At 32.7% G+C, this 12,289-nt stretch overlaps 2 protein-coding genes across 2 annotated transcripts in view; both read left to right on the forward strand.

The window, feature by feature from the left end:
• LOC21410315 (protein DETOXIFICATION 31) overlaps positions 1-2,237 on the forward strand; it is a 5,138-nt gene extending 2,901 nt beyond the window's left edge. The window contains exons 4-8 of the mRNA XM_024168256.1: positions 1,043-1,099; positions 1,228-1,466; positions 1,603-1,721; positions 1,987-2,073; positions 2,163-2,237. Of these exons, the coding sequence (XP_024024024.1) occupies positions 1,043-1,099; positions 1,228-1,466; positions 1,603-1,721; positions 1,987-2,073; positions 2,163-2,237 (577 nt within the window). The remainder of the gene's footprint in view (positions 1-1,042; positions 1,100-1,227; positions 1,467-1,602; positions 1,722-1,986; positions 2,074-2,162) is intronic.
• Positions 2,238-5,424: 3,187 nt separating this feature from the next.
• Positions 5,425-12,289, forward strand: LOC21410316 (protein DETOXIFICATION 29). Its single transcript, XM_024168146.1, has 8 exons — positions 5,425-5,788; positions 5,880-6,421; positions 7,962-8,048; positions 10,312-10,368; positions 10,507-10,745; positions 10,859-10,977; positions 11,271-11,357; positions 12,001-12,289. Exons 1-8 carry the CDS (start codon positions 5,432-5,434, stop codon positions 12,073-12,075), a joined length of 1,563 nt encoding a protein of 520 aa, XP_024023914.1. The 5' UTR covers positions 5,425-5,431; the 3' UTR covers positions 12,076-12,289.

Below are 12,289 nucleotides of genomic sequence, written 5' to 3' on the forward strand. Positions count from 1 at the left end.
AATAGATAATAGGTAATATACTATAATTAGAAATGATAATATACTATATATTATAATTATAATATGCTATATTATATTATATTATTACATTTTTATAATTATGCTATATTTCTAATAATATAATATAGTATAGTTGTAACATTTTGATATAAAATAATCACAATATCATTATTTTATTATACTATATATTATGATTGTATTACAATTATAAATATTATATAACTATAATTATAATTATATATATTATATCCTTATAATTATATATATATATTAGTTATTAAATGATTATATTAATATATATGATATTAGTTATATTAACATGAGGGATAATTTTGTTAACATGAAAATATTCATATCCCATTCTATTGCATTTGTAAAAGTAGAACTAAATAATGAATCATCTTTCCTTTCTATTATATTCCATTATCATTCTCATTTCCATTCATATTACCATTCCCTCACTGCAACCGCACCCTCAAAGTTTTCTAAACAAGTGATCCACAGAGGTTGATTGATGTAACCCACGACTCCATCACCTTTTGTTTGCTTTTTCTTTAATCTATTTGCATAGCGGATTCTTATCAAATAATGCTAAGAGGTATTGGTAGGTAAAGCACCACATATTAACAAAATATTAATCTCACTATATAAAGATTATAATTAATATCACCTTCTATCGGTTGTGTTGATACTTGAAACTGGTGGTGCCCAGACACTTTTCAATTCTTACATGTCACTTTTCACATTATTTTATAATAATTTGCTATTACTAATTCACAGCTAAAGCAATAAGTGCCTAATTATAAATGTTACTCGATTATATTTTAACCAAGATATATATAATATTGTCATATGAATTTACATTGTAGCTCGTCTGTTCATACAGCGTAAGTGCATGTGTCTAGAGGTCTATAATCTGTTAAAGCGTAGTATTTCAATAGGCCTAATTTTTGTACGTACACACATACTATTAAATCATCATCTTTTGATTTTAACTAATTATTTTAAGCCCGCATGGAATAATATTATTGACCTCTTGCAGCATGAATATACTGGGATGGACTATTATGGTGTCGTTTGGCATTAATGCAGCGATAAGGTCAGTGCCTGTAGAATGCCAATACATATCTGTGACTACTATTTCATTGAATTAAGTGTTGAGTATCTCGTGTTTGCAAATAAAACGTTTCAATCTTACTTAAGATATTATAACATTATATCCTGCAGCGTGAGAGTATCAAATGAGTTAGGAGCAGCTCACTCAAGAACAGCTAAATTCTCATTAGTGGTGGCTGTGATAACTTCATTTCTAATTGCTGCCTTTTTATCACTCATTTTGATCTTCACAAGCAATGATTATCCATCCTTATTTTCCAAGGACGAGGATGTCAAAAATCTAGTTAAGCAGCTCACCCCTATGCTAGCAACTTTCATTATCATCAACGACGTTCAACCTGTTTTATCTGGTAATTAATCATGTATCCTTGTTATAATTGATTCACTTCAAATTTTCTTTGTGTTGTGCTTTTGCTTGTGTATATTGTTGATCTGTTGCCTGTTTTTATCCTTTCTTCTATGTACGTTTTGTGTAATATATCTTAGGTGTTGCCGTTGGAGCGGGATGGCAATCTTTCGTAGGATACGTGAACGTTGCATGCTTTTATCTATTTGGGATCCCCTTCGGCCTTTTAATGGGATACAAGCTCGACATGGGTGTTAAAGTGAGTATATTACTACGGCCCCGTTTATTTCACCGATTCGAATTTAGAATTCGAGTTTGCTAACTTTTTTACTACAGTAAAAAGTCTTCATGCAAAGTCACATCTCAACTCGAGTCAGAAAATTAAACGGGGGTTTCCATGCACACAGCACAAACCGACGTGGACTTTATTCAAATTAAATAATTAACAATCAAAGATAGAAAATTGGGTTAAATTTTACTTCTCCAACAAATTCTTTTGTTTTCTTTCTCCCAATAATTTTTAGGGAATTTGGTTTGGAATGATGTCGGGGACAGCCCTACAAATTTGTGTTCTCTTCTGGATGATCTACAGGACCAATTGGAACAAAGAGGTAATCTGTACTTAAGCAAAGATAATAAGGTACAAATTAGTTGTAATTATAATATGAAATATAATTAAACATGGCGTGCATTAGTGCAGGCTTCTAAAGCTGAAGAGAGGATAAAGAAATGGGGAGGGCATTTAGACTCTAAAGGGAACGATGTAGAAAAATGAAGAGCCACGTCAAAGTACATGGTGATGTGGTATGTATGTTTGGCCAGAGATTAATTTAGCTTTAGCTAGCAAAAAAGGAACATATTGAATGCTAATATTATGATTAGTTAGTATGTTACTGCGTATGTAACTCAATGTTTTGCAACATTTGAGGATTATCTACTTCTGTTTCCACTTCATGCATGTTTTTTAACGCTTGGAGACGATCAATTATAAAACAACCAGTGCCATCGCCACATATACTTTCTGACCAAAACGTGTATAGTTAGTGCATTTGCTTAACCTTGGAATATATATATGACAGTAAATTAAATATGCTCACGGCTTGATCCCATTCTAAACGTCAAAGCAGAGCATGCATGGAAGAACATGACAAGACGTCTCCCAGAGAAGAGAGCATTAAAGCCATAAATTCCTCAAAAACAAAAAATATTTATACATATCAAATTATTTCCAAAAGATATAATGACTTTCGACTGATATTAAAGCCATATATATAAGTCAATATTGTCATATATTTGAAGCGTGTTTACTTTCCGATATCAAGGCGTAACTTTCCGGGATATAAAGAAATTTTGAGATTATTGCAAAAGACATAATATATAGAAATAAAATAAACGGCCTGTACATCTACACGTGATAGAAGAATATCATGAGGGTGTTAGCCATGGCGCCTAAGATTGAGTATTTCATAAACAATTATTTTACAGTTATACTAGCATTTTTTTTTTTTTCTCTTTCGCTATGTGCATGGAATTTATTTGATTCTATGTGCTGGAATTTATTAGTGCCATTAACGTTGCACCATGAATATATTAGGATGAATTATCGTGGTGGCCATCGGTATATATTAACGCGGCTATTAGGTGAGTTACATTTAGAACCACAATAATGATTACTTCGATTCATTAATATAGTATGCATGTTTTCATTAAAAAAAAGTACGTATGCGATAGATCATATTAAAAGTGATTATCTTATTCTGTTCATTTCGCCGATTCAATTTTAAAATTTAAATTTTATTATAGTAAAAAATTTTTAAAAATAGTCACATTTAATTTTTTTATTACAATACTAAAAAATTTTCACATAAAATCACATCTTAACTCAAATTCTTCAAATATACGGGCAGTGTGAGTGTCAAACGAGTTAGGGGCAGCTCACCCTGGAACAACAAAATTCTCATTAGTTGTGGCAAAAATAACGTCGTTTTTACTGAGCCTAGTCCTGTCACTTATCCTCACCATCATGTCCAATGAGTATCTGCTTCGGCTGACGTAAAATGATCAAATACAAACGACAAAATACTTCGCTTAGTTTGAACTCAAGAATTTAAAGAAAACCCTTAAAAAATAATTCTTATTAATTTTCAAGTTGACAAAAGTGTACAAATAAAGGCGACTCCCCTTTATTTTATAGGCTTTCTGGGCCCTCAAAAAATTCTCAGGAGCGGAAGTCAGTTAAAGGTATCTTGCTCTAGACCGTCGATTCGTAATAAATCGATCTCGTCCACTCTTTAACTCTCGCTCCTAATCATTATGTAAATCAATGTCCCTTTAATTTCTTTTTATTTCCATCCCTCTTTTTCCTACTGTTTTATTTGTTCATCTTTCTATCTGACTCTCGTTTTGCTCTTAATCCTTCTTTTATTAGAATGTTGTCGTTTATCTTCTTCCTTCCTTATTTCATTATTGTCATAATATTTTTTAAACGCCGTGGTAATAATTGCACCTAAACAACGAGTCCAACGCCAACAAAACCTCTACCGATCATCGTCTCAAAAATTACAACAAATTAATATAGGGTTCGTTTAATTCGTTAATTTAAATTTTTAATTTGAGTTAATATGTGACTTTATGTGAAAATTTTTTATTGTAGTAAAAAAGTTAAATATGACAACTATTTTTAAAAAAATTTTACTGTAGTAAAACTCAAATTCTAAATTCGAATCGGTGAAATTAACGGTACCATAATAACTTACAAAACAACAACATAACTCCAAAGGAGCACTATATAAAAATCTTCGTTAACACATGAGTAAGTAATAAAAGGAATCTTTGGACATCCGCATCAGTGACAGAACTAGAAATCGATTTCAGGGGGCGCTAGTGGATACTAGAATTTTATGGTAAAAATATTAAGAAAATTGAAGTTGTAAATTAAGGAATTTTTTTTCCCTTTTTAAAACTTGGTTTAGCATATTATTGCTCTTCAACCTACACAAACTATCGTCCAAAAAAAATTTGTATTATCATCCTTGTTTTTATGGAACGAGGGACTAATAATAAATTTTAATTTTTATTGGACCTATTTGAAATAACAAGATTGTGCGTTAACTATAAAATCAGAAAATTTGTATGTAAATATACTAACGAATTCTCATAGATGTGTACATTTACCAATAAGCATAAATTTATGTAACTACTAGTTTAAGCAAATGAGTTTTGAAGAGCAAGTAGATGTTTTTAACAAAATTTAGGCGAGCAAAAATGTACAGTCAGGGATTAAAGAGATTGTCAGAGAGATATATTACTTTTTATGGTGGATATAGGTCAAAGTGAAAAAGATAAAATTTGGGTGTGACCAATTGAAAAAAGAAAACAAATAATATATACAAAAATAGAAATTTGAAAAAATAGAAATAGAAATAGAAATTTACGGTGGATTGTCAGTGGGCATGTGCTACCTCTGATCTTTTTTTTTTTTTTTTTTTTTTTTTAACGCCCATTGATCCCTTAGTAGATCGGTCATTGCCCGCATCGCATTCAAAATCAAAATAAATCTAAAGTTATTTGTGTCTATGATTACGTGACCAAAATTGACAATTATAGTTAACTATTAAAAATATTTCAAAGGAATTTAAATAGTGATATCGGTCTCGTTCACTTTGTGGATTCGAATTTTTAATTCGAGTTGAGATGTGATATTTTCTGAGAGTTTTTCACTGTAACAGAAAAAGTTAGATGTGACTTTTTCTGAAAATTTTTTACTGTAAAAATCTAAAACTGAAAACTCGAATTAGTGAAATGAACGAAGCCATCATAATTAGTAGCCCGAAAGAAGTCGCCAAGTTACTTTATAGAAATTTTATTTTTAGGGAGCTTTTAGAGGTAAAGATTTTCTCTAATATCTTATATATGTTCAAAACAAAAGCCAACACTTCCTTGTCATTGTAAAAAAGTAAAACCTTAGCAATGGAGGCCAACAGCGCTGACCAGCCATCACTTATCTCCTCCACAAGCGAAGATAATAAAGTCCGCCATGACCAACTTGAGCCACTTCTCGGCCCTAAAAATCCATCTTCCTCCTCCTCCTTCACCCCCAGCGACCACGACATACCGCCAATCGACGGCGTCCGTGACTTCTTCAGAGAATTCCGCAGTGAATCAAAGAAACTCTGGTACTTAGCCGGCCCCGCCATCTTCACCTCCATATGCCGTTACTCTCTCGGCGCCATCACTCAAGTCTTCGCCGGCCACATCGACACTCTCGCCCTCGCCGCCGTCTCCGTCGAGAACTCCGTCATCGCCGGCTTCTCCTTCGGCGTCATGGTAAATAATCAACTCAATTACGTCATCTGTTTGTTTGTTTGTTTGAAGTTCGGATTTTGATTCATAATAAATTTGATCTTCAATATCAAAGCTTGGAATGGGAAGCGCACTGGAAACTCTATGCGGTCAAGCTTACGGAGCGGGTCAGATCGACATGCTCGGAGTGTATTTACAAAGGTCGTGGGTTATACTTTTGACGACGGGAGTGATTTTGAGCCCAATCTACATATTCGCGGAGCCGCTGCTGAAGCTGATCGGCCAGACGCCGGAGATATCGGAGGCGGCGGGGACGTTCGCCATCTGGATGATCCCTCAGCTGTTCGCCTACTCCATGAACTTTCCGATCGCCAAGTTCTTGCAGGCGCAGAGCAAGATCATGGTTATGGCGGCGATCGCGGCGGCGGCTCTGGTGCTTCACACCTTCTTCAGTTGGCTGCTGATACTGAAGCTGGGGTGGGGCCTCGTCGGCGCCGCCGTGGTGCTGAATGCGTCGTGGTGGTTCATAATAGTGGCTCTGCTGGTTTATATCTTTAGTGGGAGCTGTGGGAGAGCTTGGTCTGGGTTTTCATGGAAGGCGTTTCATAATCTGTGGGGATTTGTCAAGTTGTCTTTTGCCTCGGCCGTCATGCTCTGGTGAGTGAAACTCTTCGGTTGTTAAATTCATGTCATGATTTGAATTATAATTTATGATTTATTATAATATTTTTTTTTATAAAAAATACATATAAATTAAAAATAATCTTAAATCATAATTTTAATTCATCAATTAAACGTCTACTTCGTGACCTTGATCCACTCTCTTTTGAGATAACGAGAGAAAGAAAAATGATTAAGTATTCGTACTAAGCATCGCTACTAAAGCACTACTAGTATTTTATAATATTATTCAAAAATAAAGACAAAAAAAATAAAAATAAAAATAAAAAAGGAGAGACGGGAAGGACCAAGGACGTATAACAAATTAAATGAACAAATGAAAAAGGCCGGGTTAGTATGAGGGGGCCACATTAAGAATTTTAAAATTTTAGAGAAATAAACTATAACAATGTTTATTTTACCGATTTAAATTTAGAATTAAAGTTTTATTATAATAAAAAATTCTTATGAACAGTCACATTTAATTTTTTTATTACAGTAAAAAAATTTCATATAAAATCACATCTTAATTCAAATTAAAAACTCAAATTAACAAACTAAACAATATTGTATGTTTTAATCTAAAATTAAAATATATTCAGAATGGACTGCTGTCTAACCTCGGGAGTTGTTGGCCGGCCCTCCGCCCTCAGAGAGACCCTGCTGACTCTTTTTCTTCTACTCCTTTTTTCGTGATTGAGTTATGTCGTTTATCATGAAGTTTGTTGGTCGTATAGTTATTAGAGTCGTGCGTGTTCATCTAACTAATTAAATTGATTTTGCCTTAAAAAAACATAGTGATATCTTTAGACCAAAGGGGGCGGAAGGAATTGTAAGGCTAATCCAAATTGGTAACTCGAGAGAATATGAGATTTTTTATTTGAATATGTTGGAGAAATAATTCATAAAAGTATTAAGTATAGCCCTAAAAAAGTTTCTGTCGTTAGTGACTAAAGTCAATTTAATATTTTTTATGTCCCCCTTTCCGTCTGTCTTCTGTTTTTCTTTTGCAACGCAATTTCTTGTAGAATGAATATTCTCAAAATAATCTTATTTTTACTTTTATATTAAAAATAAAATTATTTTAAAAAAGTTACTAAACGGGCCCCAAATATCTCATAAAAATGAATTAAAATCTTTGTGCCAAATTTAAATTCTAAAAATAACAAACGGAAATCTCAAAATTAAATCTAAATTCAAACGTATGAAAAAGTATATGTAATCACTCCCTGCCTCGCCTACAAATTGGGAACTCATTTTTGCCGCCATACCCACTCTCATCCCTCGTACCCGTCCAATTAGGGAAGGGTATCCGTGTGTACCCATTCCATAAAAATGTCATCCCATTGATTTGTCTAAAGTTATGGGTTGTTTAGTATGAGAATTCGTGTCATAGTTCGAATTATAGTTTGTGACTTGTTATAATATTTTTTTTCTCATAAAAAACATATGTAAATTAAGAATGATTTTGAATCATAATTTTAAAATATCAATTTACATTTCTAGTACATGATTTTATAGTGAAATTACCGTGCAGCTTGGAAACGTGGTACTTCATGGCACTTATTTTATTTGCTGGTTATTTAAAGAATGCACAAGTTTCTGTCGATGCGCTGTCCATATGGTGAGCATGATTGACTCTTCTCTCAACAACCATGTACTTTACTTTTTCATTTTTATTTTTTACTTTCTTGAAAGGAATGAAATTTAGTTTTAAGGCTTAAGATAAGACATTACTAATAATATATACCTTAAGTAATTGGCTGTTTTATTTATCTTCCCATGTCAATATTACATCTCATAATGAAGCGAAAACATATCTTCAAAAAAGCTTAGCTACGATGATTTATCATGCAGGCCTTGCAATTAATGTTGATGAACAATTAAATTGTATTGTTGCATCTTAAGCTATTCGGTTTTTATAAATATATTGGACCTCATACTTCTAATTTTGACAAAATACATATTGAAGTATATAGTTAGTTGAAACTGAAGTCCAATAACTAATGGAGTTATCAAATGATAATTTGAGACACGAGATTTGTGCGTGATATGACTTGAAAATTACAATCTTTACCTTTTAGGTGTAAATTCCATGTCTTAAATTGTAAGATAATTTTTTTTTAATTATTGGACTTTAATTGCTATTGATTTTAGCTCCATTTGATTAGAGGGATGGAGAGTAAGAAGGATGGAGAGGATTATAGTAATTCTTCATGTTGTTTGGTTGGATGGAGGGAGAGTAAGAAGGATGGAGAGGATTATAGTAATTCTTCATGTTGTTTGGTTGGATGGAGGGAGAGTTGAAAAGATAGATGATAATTATTTATTTAATTACTATATAGTCCATTTTATTATTTTTTAATAATTTATTTTGATTGGTGAAAAAGTAATTTTCATTTAAATTTGAATGGATTGGTTGGATCATTCCATTGATAGAATGATCTAAAATGGTGGGCTCGGAGAAAGACACTCTCCCTCCTCTTCTCCTTGCTACCAAACAAGAGATTCACCCTCTCTCTCCACCACTCTCCGTCCCTCCATCTCTCACTCCTACCAAACATACTCTTAAAGTACTTTAGGGTGCATTTTGTCAAAAATTAAAGTCCATGATTTGTTATGTAAAAAATAAATAGTTTGAGGTGCAACAATGCAATTTACACTTTATGTTTACTATGATCTTTTTATTTTCTTTCTTTTATGTGCTAGAAAAATATTTTACAATCCTACACTAGAGAGTGAAAAAAGACCATATATCATAGGACTACTTTTTATAAAACCGCTATATTTGTATCATAATTTATTAGTTTTATCTACTTTTTTTAATCTTAATATGATTTTAACTGGATATAATATTTATAAATATACACTCCTAATACGTACTCCTACTACCTTACATATAGAAAGCACCAATTGAAGAAAAAAGAATAAGACCGGCCAGTAAACCACAATTTTATAAACAAGTTCGTCAATAGACAAAGGAGTACTTGTCCAACCAATAGGATGAACATCATATGATCCATAAAATGATTTGTTTTAAAATGAGCAATATTAAAATTACCCATTAAAATGGAGCTTCTTTTTATTTCTACTCCTTAACATTAATCTATATATTTTTTACTTTTTAAATTAGAATTAGTCGAGTTTTTTTTAAAAGAATATTTTTAATAATTCAAATACTTAAAAAAATAAAATCCGTAATTTTCTCTTTTAAAATTAGACTCATTAATTTTTCGAGTTAGGTCAGACTATTCCACTCTATATTGATAGGTTCCAGGATTTATTTTATAGTCGATGGAGATATGGGATGAGCTAACTTCGGTGATTTTTTTTAACTAGACAAAAAAAAAAAAAAAAAAAAAAAAAAGAAGAGAGAAAGCAATATCGATGGACATGTTCTAATATTGATCATTGATGTAACCCGCGACCAACCTCCTTTTGTTTTTTTTTTCTTCTGTTAAATGGACTCTTACGCACCTGTCAGTTTTCACATGATCTTATGTATATATTGCATGTATCAATTTATTATTACTAATTCACATATAATTAAACCGATGAAATGCCAAATAAAATATATTAGAACAATCATATAATCGCCAAGATCCATATTATATTGTACCATGTGATCCATATTAGGTAATAAAATATATATATATATATATATATATTGTCAGATCCATATTATATTGTACCATGTGATCCGTTCGTTGTCTTCAACTTTTAATTGTATACATACAACATTGCTACATGTGCCAGAGATTTACGATCTGATACGATTAGGATTTCAATGGGCGCCAAGTTATCGTTAAACACAAAATAAACCGCCTCTTTTGATTTAACTAATGATTTTGTGCTCGTGCGGAATACTAATATTATTGACCTTGCAGCATGAACATATTGGGATGGACTATTATGGTGTCGTTTGGCATTAATGCAGCGATAAGGTCAGTGACATGTAGAATCCCAATATAAACCTATGACTGCTATTTCATTGAAATATGTGTTCCATATCTCATTTATGCAAATAAATCATTTCAATATTACCTAAGATTTTACAACATTAATTAACTAACATCCTGCAGTGTGAGAGTATCAAATGAGTTAGGAGCAGCTCACCCGAGAACAGCTAAATTCTCATTAGTGGTGGCAGTGATAACTTCATTTCTAATTGCTGTCGTCTTATCACTTATTCTGATTATCACACGTGATGAATACCCATCCTTATTTTCTAAAGACACGGACGTCAAAATTCTTGTTAAGCAGCTCACCCCAGTGCTGGCAACTTGCATTATCATTAACGATGTTCAACCCGTTTTATCCGGTAATTAATTTATCCTTGACATTAATTTGTAATATCTTTGTTTTTGCTTATTTATATGTTTTTTTTTTTTTTTTTTTTTTGCGTGTTTTTTATTTACTTTTTGAGTATCTTAGGTGTTGCCGTTGGAGCGGGATGGCAATCTTTCGTAGCATACGTGAACGTTGCATGCTATTATCTATTTGGAATCCCGTTAGGCCTTTTACTGGGATACACGCTCGACATGGGTGTTAAAGTGAGTATACTGCGGCCTCGTTTATTTCATCAATTCGAATTTAGAATTTGAGTTTTGTTACAGTAAAAAGCTCTCAGAAACAGTCACATCTAACTTTTTTACTACAGTAAAAAGTTTTAACATAAAGTCACATCTCAACTTGAATTAGCGAACTAAACGGGCCCTGCATATGTGAGCTCCACACACCAAGGTGGATCTTGTTTAGAGTAAATAATTAACAATAATAGCCCAAAAAGGGCAAATTCTCAAACTTTTTTTTTATGTCGTTTTTCTTTCGCCCCAATAATTTTCAGGGAATTTGGTATGGAATGCTGTCGGGGACAGTGCTACAAACTTGCGTTCTCTTCTGGATGGTTTACAGAACCAATTGGAACAGAGAGGTAATCTATACTTATGCTAAGACAATAAAGTGTATGATATATATTGTTGGGTTGAAACCAACACAAGATTCTGAAAAAACGGAATGAGAAAGATCACAATCAACACAACAAATTTACCGAGATTCGGGCAAAGAATTTGCCCTACGTCCCTGTTGAGCTCTCTCACAAGAAGCGCTTCCACTATTAGATCAAAGATTACACCCTCACAATTCACAATCTCAGAGAGACAAACAATCTGATCGAAAACCAATTACAAGAAAGAATCCTAAGAACGTTTACAGGAGAAAACCCCTATAAACTCTATGTTTTTCTCTCAGTACCTCCAAATTCTCTCTTTCTGTCTCTACAAGTTGTTTTCGACTCTCTCTCTCTAGAAGTGAATATAATTCTCTCAAAGAAGCCAGAATGAACTTATACATCAGAAGTCGAAATAGCCAGCACCGACTCATTAAGCCATCCACATGTGCATCTGTGATTGGCTGTACACTAGCTCTCCCTCTTGCAAAACGGCAAGTCATTTTGATCTAATAGTGAAGCTGATAATTGGATTGATGTCGTTTTACTTGGAATTACTCCTTCATATATAATATATATATATATATATAAGAAATGTAATTAATAAAGATCGCACACATTAATGCAGGCCTCTAAAGCGGGAGAGAGGATAAAGAAATGGGGAGGGCATTCAGATTCCAAAGGGAACGATGTGGAAAAATGAAGAGCGACGTCAAATGTACAAGGACAAAACATGACGATTAGATATTTGACCGGAGATTAGTTCTGCTTTTGCAAGCAAAATGAAAAATATATATATATATATATATATGAATTATGCTGTGTTATATTATCATTGGTACTATTGTGTAACGGGAAAACTCATTTTCTTGCAACTTTTGAGAAATAACCATGTTGGCCTCATGATGATTAGATGA

This window comes from Morus notabilis, unplaced genomic scaffold (genome assembly GCF_000414095.1).
Source record: "Morus notabilis unplaced genomic scaffold, ASM41409v2 Scaffold99, whole genome shotgun sequence".
Classification (NCBI taxonomy): domain Eukaryota; kingdom Viridiplantae; phylum Streptophyta; class Magnoliopsida; order Rosales; family Moraceae; genus Morus; species Morus notabilis.

Bases quoted from the DNA above. Each gene is read 5' to 3' on its own strand.
- LOC21410316 (XM_024168146.1), top strand. From the start codon at position 5,432: ATGGAGGCCAACAGCGCTGACCAGCCATCACTTATCTCCTCCACAAGC. The intron at 10,978-11,270 runs GTGAGTATACTG...AATAATTTTCAG, and splicing joins CGCTCGACATGGGTGTTAAA to GGAATTTGGTATGGAATGCT. The intron at 11,358-12,000 runs GTAATCTATACT...ACATTAATGCAG, and splicing joins GAACCAATTGGAACAGAGAG to GCCTCTAAAGCGGGAGAGAG.